Consider the following 18,638-nt stretch of genomic DNA (forward strand, 5'->3'; position numbering starts at 1 on the left):
AAAAATATTGTTATTCTTACCTTCCGACGTCCCGCGCAGGCGTTCCCAGTAGTCCTTTGCGAAAATGCCCGCGATGACGTCAGTTCTCGCGGGATCGCGACGTCTCGCGGTAATTCGCGATGACGTCGCGCGAATTACCGCGAGACTTTGCGATCCCGCGAGATCGGACGCCATCGCGGGCATTTTCGCAAAGGACTACTGGGAACGGGAGCGTGGAGAGAGGCGGGAAGGCTGCGCGGGACGTCGGAGGGTGAGAATAACAATATTTTTTATTTTAAATTCTATTTTTTACAGGGATATGGTACCCAAAGCCCGGAGGACAGTCTCCTCTCCTCCGGACCGTGGGTACCATCCGCAAATGTTCTGCTTACTTTCCGCATGGTGTGCACAGCCACATGCGGGAAGGAAGCGGAACAATGCATTCCTATGGGTGCGGGATCGCCGCGATTCCGCAAAATAATGAGCATGCTGCGTTTTTTACCGCGAAGCGATTGCGCTGCGGTAAAAACCGCAGCATTAGCACAGCATTGCGGAATCCCATAGGAATGCATGGGATGCTTATTTTTCGCGTTTTCTCGGCAAAATCGAGCGGTTAAAACTGCCGCGGAAACGCAAAAAAAACGCCACTTGTGAACTCAGCCTTAAGTGTATGGGCTGACAAACATTTCCCCCTAGGGGGTACACATCAACCTACTGTGTAAATATTTTTTTTACACCCATCATAAACACCCTTGCAAAAAACTATAGTGGCTGTTGCATCATGGACCACGATTACCCTGGTGATCTAGTGGTGGTGTCGGAAGAGACATGAAGGATGACCTACTAAAACTGTTTTCCCAGTTTAAAGGAGCGGGTCTCCTATATTTTTAATGCCTATATACTAAGTGTAAAGGCTGAAAAACATTTTCTCCTGGGGGGGGAACCCTCAACATAGAGTGTAAACATTTTTTGGAATGGGCATCATAAACATCCTTGCAAAAATTTCTAGTGGCTGTTGCATCATGGACCACGGTCACCATGGTGATCTAGTGGTGGTGGATGATGAGGAGAAGGAGGAGGATACCAGCAAATAGCCAAAATCAGGACGCGTATACCCATGTGTGGGTGTAAAGAAGTGCATGGTAGTATACTTCCCAAAAAAAGACACTGGAGTTGAAGTTAGGTTTCACTGTTATCATGCGGTGGTGTACAAAAGTTTGGCTAAATCCAGCCCTTGGTCATTTTTAGGAGTCAGACTGTCAGCATTTTCAGTCGACTGGCAGATGCACTTATCAGTTATTATTCCACCAGTGGCACTAAAAATGCACTCTGACAAAACTCTAGTGGCAGGATAGGCCAGGACCTCAAAGGCGTAGAGAGCCAGTTCATGCCATGTATCCAGCATTGAGAATCAATAATTAAAAGACACAGAGGAATCTTGGAGGATGTTGGTATGGTAATCTAGGTACTCCCTCAGCATCTTCCAAAACTTTGCACTGCTTATGACAGTACCCCGTGCCTCAGGGCAACTGTGATGGGAGGGTCTGAGAAAACTCTCCAAGAACTTTGCCAATGTTCCTCTGCCTCTGCCAGATTGGAGTTGTGTCTATCTTGCCTGTATTCCTTGGTTGTTCAACGAACTGTGACCTCTGCCGCCAGCATTTTCAGATGGGAATTTTTTAATAATTTCACAACAAGGGCCTTCTGCTACTGCAACATTTTAGTACACCTGTCTGCCTCTGGAAGAAGAGCTTGAAAGCTCTCCTTGTAGTGTGGGTCTAGAAGTGTCACCAACCAGTAATGACTGCCAGCCAAAATTTTGACAATATGACGGTCATGGGAAATGCAGCACAACATAAAGTCAGCCATGTGTGGCAGACTGCTAACAGGCAAGACTTCCGTGTCCTCACCAGGAGGACGACTGTCCATGCTCTCCTCCTCCTCAAACCTGTCCTCAGGCGATCCACGCTGAACAGTCAGTATGACAGTTGTGCTTGTAGTACCGTCTATAGCGCAAGAAAGTCGTTCCTGTTCTTCATCCTCCTCCTCTTCCTCATTGTAAACCAATCCACATTGGGATGACCTGAGGCTGGGCTGTGTGTATGTTAGCGTGGCTGGTCTGGAGCCGGAATCTCCAGGAGTGGACCCTCTGGGCCGTGGAACCGAGGGGCCCCGGGCGAGCTGCCAGGTGGAACCGACCCCTATACAGGGACCGTTAGGAGCAGGCCCAGGGGTTCGAGTACCACGGTAGCCGGTACAGAGAGGGGCTGCTCAGGATGGACTGGAGTAGGACTGTGGGACTGAAGTGTAGATGACAGAACAGAGCTGGAACACAGGAGGCAGGAATGGAGTAAGACAGTAGACTGGAACGTGGAGGGACTGAAGTGTAGATGACAGGACAGAGATGGAACACAGGAGGCATGAATGGAGTAAGACAGTAGACTGGAACGTGGAGGGATGGCTGGAGCAGGAACACAGGAGACAGGATTAGAGGAGGACGGATGGACTGGAGCAGGATGGAACTGGAACACCGGAGGCAGGACTGGAGTAGGACGGAAGGACTGGAGCAGGATGGAACAGGAACACCGGAGGCAGTACTGGAGTAGGACGGAAGGACTGGAGCAGGATGGAACAGGAACACCGGAGGCAGGACTGGAGTAGGACGGCAGGACTGGAGCAGGATGGAACAGGAACACAGGAGGCAGGACTGGAGTAGGATGGAAGGACTGGAGCAGGATGGAACAGGAACACCGGAGGCAGGACTGGAGTAGGATGGAAGGACTGGAACAGGATGGAACAGGAACACCGGAGACAGGACTGGAGCAGGACGGCAGGACTGGAACAGGATGGAACAGGAACACAGGAGGCAGGACTGGAGTAGGACGGCAGGACTGGAGCAGGATGGAACAGGAACACAGGAGGCAGGACTGGAGTAGGATGGCAGGACTGGAGCAGGATGGAACAGGAACACCGGAGGCAGGACTGGAGTAGGACGGCAGGACTGGAGCAGGATGGAACAGGAACACCGGAGGCAGGACTGGAGTAGGACGGCAGGACTGGAGCAGGATGAAACAGGAACACTGGAGGCAGGACTGGAGTACAGCAGGGGACACGGATAGCCGGACTGCGAGGCTGCTGCAGGGAGCACACGAGAACGGGACTGTGAGACTGCAGAGAGCACACAAAGAAGCGAGGCCCAGTGTGCTAGGAAACACAACAATCAGGCGCCTCCCTCAGGGGGAAGTGGCCTGATATGCCCCTGTCTGGTCTGCCATTGGTCAGGGGGTGCTTCCGGGTCAGGGCATAGCGGGAGCACAAGAAGCAGAAGGGAGGCGCGGCCGCGGCCTATGGCGCGTGCGCATTGCATGCAAAGATGCCGTCGGTCGCGCGCCTGTCAAAGGTGACCGCTGTGGCTGTCGGGCGGCGAGGGGCTGCGGCGTGGGAGCGATGGCCGGGTGAGTATGCAGAGACGGCGTGACAATGTAATCACCCTGTATGCTTCCTTGATCCATCTCATCACGTTCAGCCTGCAATGCCACCTCTTTGATTGTGAGCAGAGAGCATTTCAGAAGACAGAGAAGCGAGATGGTGACACTAGTTATGGAGTCATCGCCGCTCACCATCTTGTTGGACTCCTCAAAGTTTTGTAGGATGGTACATATGTCTGACATCCATGTCCACTCCTGAGGTCTTATGTGAGGAGTCTGAACAGAATACCGATGGCCTTGTTGATGCTGGTAGTCAACAACTGCTCTCTTCTGCTCACAAATCCTTTCCAACATGTGCAGTGTTGAGTTCAAACGCGTGGGGACATCACACACCAGTTGGTGAGCAAGAAGATGCGAACGCTGATGAAGCACTGAAAGGGCGGCGGAAGCTGGAGCTGACTTTCTAAAATGGACACACAGGTGGCGTACCCTGACAACCAGATCTGGCAGCTCCGGGTACCTTTTGAGAAACCGTTGAACAACGAGGTTAAGTATGTTAGGCAAGGCATGGTACGTGTGTGAGCTCGCCTCACCTCAGAGCCGCCACCAAGTTCTGGCCATTGTCACACACCACCATGTCTGGCTATAGGCTCAGTGGTGTCAGCCACACATCTGCCTGCTCTTTCAGAGCTTTTCACAACTCTTCAGCATTGTGTGGTTTGTCACTTAAGCATATTAGCTTCAGTACAGCCTGTTGACTCTTGGTGGAGGCAGTGCTGCAGTGCTTCCAGCTTGTGACTCATGTGGTCATTTCAGAGGTGGATGCTAAAGAGGAGGAGGTGGAGGTGCTGGAGCTGTAGACTAAGGGGGCAACCCTGATTGATGTAGGGCCCGCAATCATCGGTGTCGGGAGGACGTGTTCCATCTCAAGGTCTCATAGAATCATAGAATCATAGAATCGTAGAGTTGGAAGGGACCTCCTGGGCCATCTGGTCCAACCCCCTGCTCAAAGCAGGATTCGCTAAATCATCCCAGTTAGATGTCTGTCCAGCCTCTGTTTGAAGACTTCCATTGAAGGAGAACTCACCACTTCTCGTGGCAGCCTGTTCCACTCATTGATCACTCTAACTGTCAAAAAGTTTTTTCTAATATCTAATCTGTGTCTCCTCCCATTCAGCTTCATCCCATTGCTTCTAGTCTTTCCTTTTGCAAATGAGAATAAAGTTGATCCTTCTACAATGTGACAGCCCTTTAGATATTTGTAGACAGCTATTAAGTCTCCTCTCAGTCTTCTCTTTTGCAAACTAAACATTCCCAAATCCTGCAACCTTTCCTCATAAGACAGGGTTTGCAGACCGGTCACCATTCTGGTCGCTCTTTTCTGAACTTGCTCCAGTTTGTTGATGTCTTTTTTAAAATGTGGTGCCCAAAATTGGACACAATATTCCAGATGAGGTCTGACCAAAGAGGAGTAGAGGGAAATAATTACTTCACGTGATCTAGACTGTATGCTTCTGTTAATACATCCTAGAATTGCATTTGCCTTTTTTGCTGCTGCATCACACTGTTGACTCATATTCAGTCTGCGATCTATTAGTATACCCAAGTCTTTTTCACATGTGCTGTCACTTAGCCCTATTCCTCCCATTCTATATATGCTTTTTTCATTTTTATTGCCCAGATGTAGTACTTTGCATTTCTCCCTGTTAAAAACCATTCTGTTAGTTGCTGCCCACTTCTCCATTTTATTTAAATCTTTTTGAATCCTCTCTCTCTCTTCTCTAGTATTAGCTATCCCTCCTAGCTTTGTGTCATCAGCAAATTTAATCAGTTTACCCTCAATTCCTTCATCTAAATCGTTGATAAAGATGTTGAACAATACAGGGCCCAGGACAGAGCCCTGTGGTACCCCACTTGAGACATTCTTCCAACTGGATGTGCAGCCATTTACGACCACTCTTTGGGTCCGATCACTAAGCCAGTTATGAATCCACCTAACAGTTGCCTTGTCCATTCCATACTTAGTCATTTTTTCAATAAGGATTGTATGAGAGACTTTGTCAAATGCTTTGCTGAAGTCAAGATATACTATATCTACAGCATTTCCTTGATCCACCCAATCAGTAATACCATCATAGAAGGAAATTAAATTAGTCTGACATGACTTATTAGTTACAAACCCATGCTGACTCTGTTTAATCACTTCATTCTTATCCAGGTATTGACATACATGTTGTTTAATAATTTGTTCAAAGATCTTTCCTGGTATAGAAGTCAGACTCACCGGCCTATAGTTGCCTGGGTCCACCTTCTTCCCCTTTTTGAAGATAGGAACAACATTTGCTCTTCTCCAGTCTTCTGGCACTTCTCCTGTTCTCCAAGAATTTTCAAAGATTATGGAGAGGGGTTCAAAAATATCTTCTGCTATCTCCTTCAGTACTCTGGGGTGTAATTCATCTGGACCTGGAGACTTGAATACATTTAGGTTAGCTAAGTGTTTCCTCACTATCTTTCTGTTTATAGATATCCTGGATTCTTCTATTCCCTTAATAGGACAGTGAATAGCAGTTGATGTTACATTTCCTTTCTGAGAGAAAACAGATGCAAAATAGGAATTTAAAAGTTCAGCCTTCTCAACATCCTGTCTTACCATTTCATCATTTTCATCCTGTAAAAATCCTATAGCATCTTTGACTTTTCTTTTACTTTTGACATATCCCCAAAATCCTTTATTATTGCTTTTGACATCTCTTGCAAGCCTCAATTCATTTTCAGCTTTAGCTAATCTGATTTGTGCCTTGCAGGTTCTGCAGACAGCATTATATTCTTCTTTAGATATGCCTCCTTCTTTCCATTTTATAAACATGTTTTTCTTCCTTTTTAGCATGTGCTTAAGTTCTGTGTTCATCCATCCTGGTTTCCTTAAATGCTTCCTATTCTTCCCTCTTTTCGGAATTGTTAACAACTGTGCTTTGAGAATTTCATTTTTCAAGATTTCCCATCCTTCCTGGACATTTTTGTCTTTAAGGATATCCAGCCATTGGATCCCTCCAATTCTCTTTCTGAATCCCTTAAAATCTGCCTTTCTGAAATCTAACCTTGACGTCTGAGTCTTCACAGGTCTTCCGCCTCTAGTTATCCAAAATTCTAAAATAGCATGGTCGCTACCTCCTAGGGTCCCAGCCACTTTTACCTCCTCAACCATTTCCTCCCTGTTTATAAGGATTAGATCCAAGGTAGCAGTTCCCCTTGTTTTCTCCTTTACCTTTTGGAAGATAAAGTTGTCAGCAAGAGAGGATAAGAATTTCCTTGACCTGTTAGTTTTGCCTGAGAGAGATTCCCAACAAATGTCTGGATAGTTGAAATCTCCCATGACAACTATGTCATATTTTTTGGAGAATTTGGCCATTTGATGCATAAAGAGTTCATCCATATCTTCAGCTTGCACAGGCGGCCTGTAGTAAATGCCTACAATGGTGTCCTTTCCATTGTTCTGTCCTTGTATTCTTACCCAAACAGTTTCCACAGAACTCCCAGTCTCTGAAGCTTCAATCTCTGTGCAGATATACGCATTTCTAACATACAATGCGACACCCCCTCCTCGTTTATCAAGTCTGTTTCTTGCAAATAAGTTGTATCCTTCTAGTCTTGTATTCCAATCATGTGTATTGTCCCACCAAGTTTCAGTGATTCCAATGACATCATATTTCTTTTCCTGTGTTAGTAGTTCCAATTCTCCTTGTTTGTTGCCCATGCTTTGTGCATTAGTATAGAAACATTTTAGTTTGTGATTGGTTTCTCTTTCTCCAATATTTTTTTTAATTAGATTCTTTCGTCTTTGTTCTTCCTTTCCACTTCTAATAGCAGAGTTCTCAGTAGCATTTGTCAGGTGTATGGCTTTTTCTGGTCTTTTGCTTCCCTTCCCATGTTGTTCTAGTTTAAAGCTCTCCTTACAAGTGTAGCAAGGCGACTTCCAAATACCTGCTTTCCAGTCTTCGTAAGGTGCACCCCATCTCTAGCAAGTAGTCCATCGTATAAGTAGTTCACTCCGTGATCCAGAAATCCAAATCGTTGCTGACGGCACCATCGACGTAGCCAGTTGTTCACCTGCAGAATCTTATTCCACCTCCTTGTTCCATGGCCATCCACTGGGAGGATGGAAGAGAAGACCACCTGCGCTCCCAGTTCTTTCACTTTCTTGCCTAAGTCTTCAAAGTCTCTGCAGATGGTTTCCAGGTCATTTCTTGCGGTGTCATTTGTCCCCACATGTAGTAGCAGGAATGGGTAGTCATCTGTAGGTCTGAAGAGTCCTGATATCCTGTCAGACACATCTTTAATTTTTGCACCTGGAAGACAGCACATTTCTCTTGAAGTTATATCCGGTCTGCAGATAGCGGCCTCTGTTCCTCTCAACAGGGAATCCCCCATGACCACCACTCTCCGTTTCTTCTTCACAACATTTTTCTTTCTCCATCCAGGAGGACTCTGAAGGCGTAAAAGGTTGCTGTTTGTTGGCAAAGTCTTATCCTGATGTATTTCTTCATCGTTTTCCTGCGTGAGAGCCTGGTACTGGTTTCTGAGCAGTATGGGTGCTGACTGCCTCCTGATCCTCCTGCTTCTCTGGGTCACATGTCTCCATTCCTCTGTTTCTTCAGGTGCACTTTGAATTTCTTCTCTTTCTGTAACATGAAGAGATAATTCTGCTCTGTCCAAGAACTCTTCACCTTCCTTAATGATCTTCAACGTAGCTAACCTCTCTTCGAGATTTTGCAACTTTTCCTCCAACAGGGTCACAAGCTTGCATTTGTGACATGTGAAGTTTGGCTTTTCCACTGGTAAATCTGTGAACATGTAGCAAGAAATGCAGCTCACCAAATGGCTCCTGGCCTCTTCCATCTTGAGATTTCTTAAAAAGATGAAAGATGAGCCAAAATTCGCGCGCCGACAGGCGCGCGGTTTCTCCGATTTCCTCTTTTCAGCTGCAACGGCCAAAACTCAGTGATCGTTGAGCTCGCGGAGACTCTTCACTTATCCCAGAAGGCACTGGGAATATGCAAATGATCTCCTCAAGACTCTTCCCCTGGTTTCTCCGATTTCCTCTTTTCAGCTGCAACGGCCAAAACCCAGTGATCGTTGAGCTCGCGGAGACTCTTCACTTATCCCAGAAGGCACTGGGAATATGCAAATGATCTCCTCAAGACTCTTCCCCTGGTCTCTCTGCGCCCCAGCTTCCATTATGTTAACCCAGTGTGCCATCAGCGAGCTGTAGTACACTGTCCACAAGCACTTGTCCAAGTGTCAGTGGTTAGGTATACTTTCCCAGTAACAGCATTGTTCAGGGCACTGGTAATGTCGTGGAACACGTGCTTGTGTAATGTCAGGACAGCACACGGCTAGAAATAGTGGTGGCTGGGGATCGAGTACCTTGGGACGGCCACCGCCATCAGGTTGCGGATAGCTTCAGTCTCCATGAGCCTAAAAGGCAACAGTTCAAGCACAAACAGAAGAGAAATGTGTGAATTTAGTGCTGTGGCCTGTGGGGCGTTGGCTGCGTATTTCCGCTTGCGTTCCAATGACTGGGGTATGGACAACTGAAGGCTGCGCTAGGACAAGGACGTGGACGTTCTTGATGTTAGTGGTAGTTGAGTGTGGGCAATGACAGGTGAAGGGCAGGAGGCATCTTCGCATGCAACGTGGACAAGTGATTGGCTTGAATGCACAACAGTGGAAGAAGCAGTGTTTTCACCCACAGACACTGTTCCTGGAGCCTGGTGTTTGGCCCACAAAGTCGGGTGCTTTGCTGCCATGTGCCTAATCATGCTGGTGGTGGTCAGGCTGTTAGTTTTGCTACCCCTGCTGATGCAGGCATGGCAGCTGGTGCTAATGGCCTGTATGGGGTTATCGGCAGAGTCTTTAAAAAACAAACAGACTCGGGAAGTCCTAACAGTTGTACTGCCAACTTCCGTCGTGTTGGTGTTACGAGGAACTGTTGCCCGCCTTCTGTTTGTGGACACCACACTGCTTCTTCCTGCCTGTTAGGGTCCTTCACCTCCCACCCCCGTGTGCTGCTGTCTTCACTCTGCATGTCCTCCTGCCAGGTTGGGTCAGTTACTATATCATCCACCACCTTGTCTTCCACTTCCGCACCCTGGTCCTCCTTCTGCCTTTCTGGCAATTGTGTCTCATCATCGTCCACCTGCTGTGACACGTTCCCACCGTCGTCTTTGTGTGAACGTGGCTGCTCAAATATTTGGGCATCGCTACATGCGATCTCATCTTGCCCTGCTATAAGTGGACCGGGCGAGAATCCCGAATTTATAAATGGAAAAGTGAACAGCGCTTCGTAGTGTCCAAGTGTGGGATCACTTGTCTCCGGGCACTTGGCATGGTGGGAGGAAGGAGGATCAGGGTGAGGAATATGCGGTCCAGAATCACGGCTACTCAGACTTGACTGTGTGGAAGACAGGGCAATGGTAATGGTGGAAAAGTGAATGGAACCATTATCTGCTATCCAACCAACAACCGTTTGACACTCAAAATAATAATGAACATGCCTAGTTTTATGGCGACCTCCTAATTCCAAGACCTCATATAAATGATTGAGAAGTCATATTGGGGTAAAAAATGTACAAATTTTATTAGATATGATTCATATAAAGGTGAGGTTTTATTGTCGCTGAATTCTGATACAGTATACAGTGTTTTTTCTATCATGATCATGCAAATTTAATGCTTATCTTGCAAACTTTTTTTATGGTTGCCTGGCATATTTAGACGCTTGCGTCAATAATATTGTGGAACAAATTCCAATATTCCCTTTACCATTATATGATCTCCATTTTCTCCAGTGGCCGTTTTTTGCTTTGTTTGTCCCCATTTCTTATTCATTTTTATAAGTGTTTTTTTGTACCATTTTAATAAATATCTAATAAAATTTGTACATTTTTTACGGCAATATGACTTCTCAATCATTTATATAACCTTTTGACACTGCTCTGACTTCAATATTGCTATTCTGCGGTGCCCTATGAATTCGGACAGGAAGTTCATGTGAGAAGATGTTGGTGTTTGTTGTGGCACAATTTCAGCTTACCCACGGCCTCGGCTTCTGCATGCACCATCACGTCCACTTCTCTGTCCCTTGCCACACGCCTTGCCCATTTTAAATGGACTACAATATTTTCCATGTTCATTACAAATGGCTGAATTGGGAGCAAACTTCTATGTGATCTGTGAGCGGGAAAATCTGGACTGTAGGTAAAAATGTATTTTTTGTTATCAAACTGGTGTCAATAACTAGGGTAAGACAAAGCAAATACAGTGGAATGGAGGCCTGAAATGCCACAATTTGTAGCCCACAGATAGATCAGGCGTCTGACAGAGATATTACACTGTTCAATATGTGGCCTGAATTTTGTTTTTTTACAGAAAAATACTGTATAGAATTAGGGTAAGACACAGTAAAAACAGTTGAATGGAGCCCTCAAATGCTACAATTTTTAGCCCACAGATAAAAGAGGCGTCTGATGGAGATACCACACTATTCAATATGTGGCCTGCATTTTTTACCCCAAAATTGTCTATAGAACTAGTGTAAGACACAGCAAAAAACACAAACAGGTGAATGTAGACCTGAAATGCAACAATTTGTAACCCACAGATAGATCAGGTGTCTGAGGGAGATACCACAATGTTCACTATGTGACGTGTATTTTTTTTTTTACAGAAAAATACTGTATAGAATTATGGTAAGACACAGCAAAAACAGTTGAATGGAGCCCTCAAATGCCACTATTTGCAGCCCACAGACAGAAGAGGTGTCTGACGAAGATACCACACTGTTCAATATGTGGCCTGATTTTTTTTATTTTTTACCCCAAAATAGTCTATAGAACTAGGGTAAGACACACCAAAAAGGGTGAATCTAGGCGTGAAATGAAACAATTTGTAGCCCACAGATAGATCAGGCGTCTGACAGATACCACATTGTTCAATATGTGGCCTGTATTTTTTTACAGGAAAATAGTTTCAAGAACTAGGGTAACAGACAGCCAAAACAGTTGAATGGAGGTCTCAAATGCCACAATTTGTAGCCCACAGATAGATGAGGAGTCAGACGGAGATACCACACTGTTCAATATGTTACCTTTATTTTTTTAATTTTTTTTTACCCCAAAATAGTCTATAAAACTAGGGTAAGACACAGCAAAAAAAGGTGAATATAGCCTTCAAATGCCACAATTTGTAGCCCACAGATAGATCAGGCATCTGACGGAGATACGACGACGCTGTTAAATTACTGGAGATTTCGTGGAACATTTTCCTGTGCTGCCGTATAGGATTAAGGAGCTAACAATTCATAAAAGAGTTGATGGTTTATTCACAATCTCAATGCGTTTCGAAGTACAAGACTTCTTCCTCAGGAATAATCCCAGAAATGCTCGCCGCTCACCGAGTACCCGAGTACAGCGATGCTCGGGCGAGTAACGAGCATTACTGAGCATGTTCGCTCATCACTAGTTGAGATACCCCCACAGGTCTGGGGAGCACATTTTTTAATTTATGTAGACAAACATAAATCAATGGCAACAGCTAGATCTATTCTTTTGTTTTAATTGTGTGGCGATGAGAATTCATCCTTCTTTTAAGCTTTTGTCCTGTCTCCCCTACATACAGACCCCAGCTAGACATTTGGTCCATATAATTAAGTACACTACATTAGTTGTGGTGCATTACTTGGGAATCTTTATCCTGTCCATTGTCTTTATAAATGGACAGTTCTACATTTTTTTCTGCTTGCAGGGAAATGTTCCTGTTTTTGGAGAGGACAGAAAGCTTCTGACAATGATGCTTCTTAGATTTGGGGGCTGCCTAAAACACAACTGACCTATTGAAAAAACTAGCAACAATAGGTCCTCTACCAAAAGGAACCATGCTAGCCCCCATGGATGTGGAATCTTTCTAGTCTAATATTCCAGCTCTTTGAATAATCTTGATTTGATTAAATGTTAACAGTAAATAATAATTATGAATTGTTGGCATCCCTATTTTTATAACATTTTGCTATTATCTTTGCAATGCTTCCATGTTTCCTATTTGCGGTCACTGTAACAAAAATGGAGCATACTAAAAGTATTGAGCTTTGCTTGGTAAACAAGGGACTGATTGGTGTTTTAGATTTGGACCACTAATAATCTGATACTGATGACCGAATCTAACGATAGATCTTCAATTTTAAAATCCTAGATAGCTGCTTTTAATTAAGAAAAAAAATAGAAAAAATAATGTTACAGTAACCAATGTATTTCAGGTTAGCATGCTTTTTGTTAAATATTATGCTCAACACACCTGTAAGTTATAGACATTCTCCACTACTAGAACAACCCCTTTTCAATTTGAATCTTTGTCCCCGTTAAAATAAAACACCTATACTCATCTCCAGTGCTGGCGCCATTCCAGTGGAGTCAGCGCTCACGTGAGGTTGTTATACTGCGTGAGTCCTGCGCCCAATCAGTGCTAGTATCTCTGTCCCTGCCTTAAGATGTATAAGTAATCCTGGCTCATTCACATTTTACCAAATATTTTCATCGTGGCAAAATCATTTCTTCAAGAGACAGTGTCATCAAAGCATTTATTTAACCCCTTCATGACGCAGCCTATTTTGACCTTAATGACCTGGCCATTTTTTGCAATTCTGACCAGTGTCCTTATGAGGTAATAACTCAGGAATGCTTCAACTGATCCTAGCGATTCTGATATTCTTTTTTCTTGACATATTGGGCTTCATGTTAGTAGTAAATTTAGGTCAATAATTTTTGCATTTATTTGTGAAAAAATGGAAATTTTGCAAAAATTTTGAAAATTTGACAATTTTCAAAATTTGAATTTTTATTCTGTTAAACCAGAGAATTATGTGTCACAAAATAGTTAATAAATAACATTTCCCACATGTCTACTTTACATCAGCACAATTTTGGAAACTTATTTTTTTTTCGTTAGGAAGTTATAAGGGTTAAAAGTTGAACAGCGATTTCTAATTTTTACAACAAAATTTACAAAACCTTTTTTTTAGCGACCACCTCACATTTGAAGTCACTTTGAGGGGTCTATATGGCAGAAAATGCCCAAAAGTGACACCATTCTAAAAACTGCACACCTCAAGCTGCTCAAAACTACATTCAAGAAGATTATTAACCCTTCAGGTGCTTCACAGGAACTAAAGCAACGTGGAATGAAAAAAGAGACATTTTAATTTTTCCAACAAAAATTTTCTTTTAGCATCAATTTTTTCATTTTTCCATGGGCAACAGGATAAAATAGATCATAAAATTTGTTGGGCAATTTCTCCTGAGTACATCGATACCTCATATGTGGTAATAAACCACTGTTTGAGTGCATGGCAGGGCTCAGAAGGGAAGGAGCGCCATTTGACTTTTTGACTGGAAAATTAGCTCCAATCGTTAGCGGACACCATCGGACACAAGTGACACCATTTTGGAAACTAGACTCCTTAAGGAACTTATCTAGATGTGTGGTAAGCACTTTGAACCCCCAAGTGCTTCACAGAAGTTTATAATGCAGAGCAGTGAAAATAAGTCATTTTTTTTCCTCAAAAATGATTTTTTTAGACTGCTATTTTTTTATTTCCACAAGGATAACAAGAGAAATTGGACCTCAAAAGTTGTTGCGCAATTTGTGCTGAGTACACTGATACCCCATATGTGGGGGAGAACCACTGTTTGGGCGCATAGGAGAGCACAGAAGGGAAGGAGTGCCATTTTGGAATGCAGACTTTGATGGAATGTTCTGCGGGCGTCATGTTGCGTTTGCAGAGCCCCTGATGTGCCTAAACAGTAGAAACCCCCCCACAAGCGACCCCATTGTGGAAACTAGACCTCCCAAGGAGCTTATCTAGGTGTGTAGTGAGCACTTTGAAACCCCAAGTGCTTCACAGAAGTTTATAAACACAGAGCCATGAAAATAAAAAAATAATTTTTTTTCCTCAAAAATGATTTTTTAGCCCACTAGTTTTTATTTTCCCAAGGATAACAGGATAAATTGGCCCCCAAAAGTTGTTGTCCAGTTTGTCCTGAGTACGCTGGCACCCCATATGTAGGGGGGGACCACTGTTTGTGCGCACGGTAGGGCTCAAAAGGGAAGGAGCGCCATTTGACTTTTTGAATGGAAAATGAGCTCCAATCGTTAGCGAACACCATGTCGTGTTTGGAGAGTCCCTGTGTGCCTAAACTTTGGAGCTCCCCCACAAATGACCCCATTTTGGAAACTAGACCCCCTAAGGAACTTATCTAGATGCATAGTGAGCATTTTGATCCCCCATGTGCTTCACAGACGTTTATAACGCAGAGCTGTGAAAATAAAAAATCTTTTTTTTTCCTCAAAAAATGATTTTTTAGCCCGCTATTTTTTATTTTCACAATGGTAACAGGAGAAATTGGACCCCAAAAGTCGTTGTACAGTTTGTCCTGACTACGCTGGTACCCCATATGTGGGGGGAACCACTGGCTGGGCACACGTCAGGGCTCGGAAGGGATGAAGTGACGTTTTGAAATGCCGACTTGATGGAATGGTCTGCGAGCGTCATGCTACGTTTACAGAGCCCCTGATGTGCCTAAACAGTAGAAACCCACCACGTGACCCCATTTTGGAAACTAGATCCCCCAAGGAACTCCTCTAGATGTGTGGTGACTGAGCACTTTGAATCCCCAAGTTCTTCACAGAAGTTTATAACGCAGAGCCGTGAAAATAAAAAATCATTTTTTTCCACAAAAATAATTTTTTTAGCCCCCAATTTTTTATTTTCCCAAGGGTAACAGGAGAAATTAGACCCCCAAAGTTGTTGTGCAATTTTTCCTGAGTATGCTGGTACCCCATATGTGGGGGTAAACCACTGTTTGTGCACACGTCGGGGCTTGGAATGGAGGGAGCACTGTTTGACTTTTTTAACGCAAAATTGGCTGGAATAAATGGTGGTGCCATGTCGCGTTTGGAGACCACCTGATGTGCCTAAATAGTGGAAACCCCTCAATTCTAACTCCAACCCTAACCTCAACACATCCCTAATCCTAATCCCAACCCTAACCATAACCCTAATCAAAACCCTAACTCCAACACACCCCTAGCCCTAATCCCAACTCTAACCCTAACCACAATCCTAACCCTAATCCCAACCCCTAACCCTAATCTTAACCCTAATTCCAACCCTAGCCCTAATTCCAACCCTAACCCTAATTCCAACCCTAACCCTAATTCTAACCCTAATGGAAAAATAAAAATAAAAATATTTTCTTTATTTTCTTATTTGTCCCTACCTATGAATATATAAAGGGGGGTTTATTTACTTTTTTCTATTTTGATCACTATGAGAGTTTATCACAGTGATCAAAATGAATGAATGAATCTGCCGGCCGGCCGGCACACTGCACATACGCCCGCCATTTTGCAAGATGGCGGCGCCCATGAAAGATTCGGGAGGAACACCGGGACGGCCACAGAGACATAGGAGGTCCCGAGGGGGTGAGGGGGGATCGGAAGGCAGGGGAGTGGAGGGAAGGGGAGGGGGAGCTGATGGTGATGGCAGCGACAGATCGCCGCAGTCAATCATGGTGGGGTCCGATCGCCTGGTCAGTCGGTGTGGGTGGAGCCGGATCTCAGTCTCCAGCCATGGCAGATGCTATTGCAGCGTCGCCATGGCTGGATTGTAATATTTCACCAAATTTCATTAGTGAAATATTACAAATCGCTCTGATTGGCTTTTTCACTTTTAACAGCCAATCAGAGCGATCATAGTCACGGGGGGCTAAGCCACCCCCCCGGGTTGAAGCACAAAGGGTACTGTATGTGTGGGTCAGGTGACCTTTCAGTGACCCCGGTCACCCGACCCGCAGGGGGGCTATCAATTCATGACGCCACATAGGCGTCATGGGTCGAATTGGCACTGATTTTCATGACGCCTACGTGGCGTCAAAGGTTGGGAAGGGGTTAAAAAAGGGCTCTGACCCAATGTTTGTATTGAAGCATCTAATGAGCATGTGGAAAGGTCATTGTGAAGGTTAGATGAGTAGGCAGGAGCAGTGAAATCACCTACTGTAATTGGTGGCTCCAGTGTTATCAGCTGTGTATAGAGCAGTTACCTGTCATTGTCATCCTGTCTCTACTTATAAGAAACCTGCTGAAAACTCTTTCTGAAAGGACAGGAAATGCGAGTCCCATATGGCTCCCAGTGGCAAGTTTGAAAATTGTAAGTTTACTTATTTTCCTTAACAAAGTTTGTAATATGAAAAAAAACTTTAAAAAAAAATCTATATAACACAAAAACCTAGTTAGAGCCTGGAAACCAGCATAAGAATTTCGACTTGGGTCAAACTGTCTATATTAAGAGCTTAGGAAAGTGCTCACTCTGTTCTGTGTTTCAGTAAAACATTAGTGAGTACCATGCCACTGAATTTATCAGACATGGCACTCAATATTTTTTTTCTTGGAAATATATCTTTGACACATTTTAACATTATAGAAGCATAAACAAACATTTTATTGAGACTCTCCTGTAGGTTTGATAGAGGTAACCAATGTGAAAGCTCCATATGAGGATGTATGTGGAAGTAACACTGAGGTTGTGTCAACTGCATCACCGCAAAGCCACAATCAACGCAGCAGAACCATTTTTTCTACAGAGCAAATGGACACTCTTGAAAGAGGTGGGTATCTATTAGTCAAGTACATTATATTATAAAGGAAATGTGTTCCTTGTTCCAGATAGAATATTGTGAAAATGCAATAAATTTTACCAATGCTAAATTCTAGGATCTAAATATGGAGCACATTTTCTCCAGAGTGCACATGACCTGGGATATTTACACCATTTTTATACTGCACTTACAAGGATATCACAGTGTATTATCATAGCCACTTGAAGGAGGCAAGAGGCAGAAGTTGAGGAAAAGTAGTTTAGCTATAATTCAGAATATACAGATATTCATGTAACTACAAATTGTCGTTAAATTGCAATGTCAGTTTTAAGGGGGATTCTCACATAACAGAAGTATATTTGATATATATATCCTTGAAACCGTCCAACACATAGTGTCAGGATATAAAATGCAAGCAGGAACAGCGTATACCGAACACCACAACCAAGTAGCGGGAATTGTATACAGGAACATCTGCACAGCATAAGGGCTAAGGCCTCCTAAAGTCCAGGTGGGAGACCCCAGAGAAAGTGGTGGAGAATGAAAGGGCAAAAATCCTGTGGGACTTCAAGATGCAGACGAATAAGCAGGTGTTGGCTAACCAACCAGACATTGTGATAGTAGACAAGGATCAGAAGACAGCAATGATAATAGATGTGGCAGTTCCAAGTGACAGGAACATCAGAAAGAAGGAATATGAGAAGCTGGAGAAATACCAGTGCCTCAAAGGAAACTGGAGAAGATGTGGAAGGTGAAGGCAACAGTGATTCCAGTGGTGATAGGAGCACTTGGAGCAGTGACCCCTAAGTTGGAAGAATGGCTACAACAGATCCCAGGAGCAACATCTGAGCTCTTTGTCCAGAAATGTGCAATACTGGGAACAACTAAGATCCTGCGCAGAAGCCTCAAACTCAGTGGCGTAGCGTGGGGGGGGCGGGGGGGGCGGTCCGCCCCAGGCGGCACGTGTGTGGGGGCGGCGCGGCAGCAGAAGCAATTCCTCTCCTCTGTGGGAGAAGCGCGGAGCCTGGACTCTCTCACTGACTGTACATTTCGGCCTGCGGGGCTGTGCAGTGAGGGGGTAATGTAATGCAGCCTCTTCCCACCCTTCCTCCATCCTTCTCCTCCGCCTATCGGGAGTCTCTGTACCCCTGCTACCTAGCAGCTTCTCCCTCCTCTCCGCCTGGACCCTCAGTGAGCAGCGCTGCGCTGGGCAGAGGCAGTGCTGACGTCAGCCCCGCTGCACTGGAGGACTGTCATGGTGGGATGGTCGCGACTGCCAGGAATGTGATGCACACAAGGAGCCATGTTAGGAAGAGCCAAGCAGTGAGCTGGTGAGTGCGGGGCTGGGGTAAGGTGGTCTGCGGCTGCCCCCGGCGGCCCTGTGTGCAGGCAGCTGTCATCCTCATCACAGGCTGTGCTGGGTGTGTGTCTGCCTCCATTGTGTGCAGTTATGTGCCACCAACACCGCTGCCTGTGTCTCACCATGTGCAGCAGCGAAAGGATCTGTGCATGCAGCCACACTGTG

The 18,638-nt window shown here is 44.7% G+C and overlaps 1 protein-coding gene across 1 annotated transcript in view; it reads left to right on the top strand.

Annotated features, from left to right (window-relative positions):
- Positions 1–18,638, top strand: part of PAX4 (paired box 4) — a 208,993-nt gene that overhangs the window by 118,968 nt on the left and 71,387 nt on the right. The window contains 1 exon segment of the mRNA XM_073579176.1: positions 16,976–17,122. Within this exon segment, the coding sequence (XP_073435277.1) occupies positions 16,976–17,122 (147 nt within the window).

Source organism: Dendrobates tinctorius, unplaced genomic scaffold (genome assembly GCF_039654945.1).
Source record: "Dendrobates tinctorius isolate UK_male_01 unplaced genomic scaffold, ASM3965494v1 ptg000062l, whole genome shotgun sequence".
Taxonomy (NCBI): domain Eukaryota; kingdom Metazoa; phylum Chordata; class Amphibia; order Anura; family Dendrobatidae; genus Dendrobates; species Dendrobates tinctorius.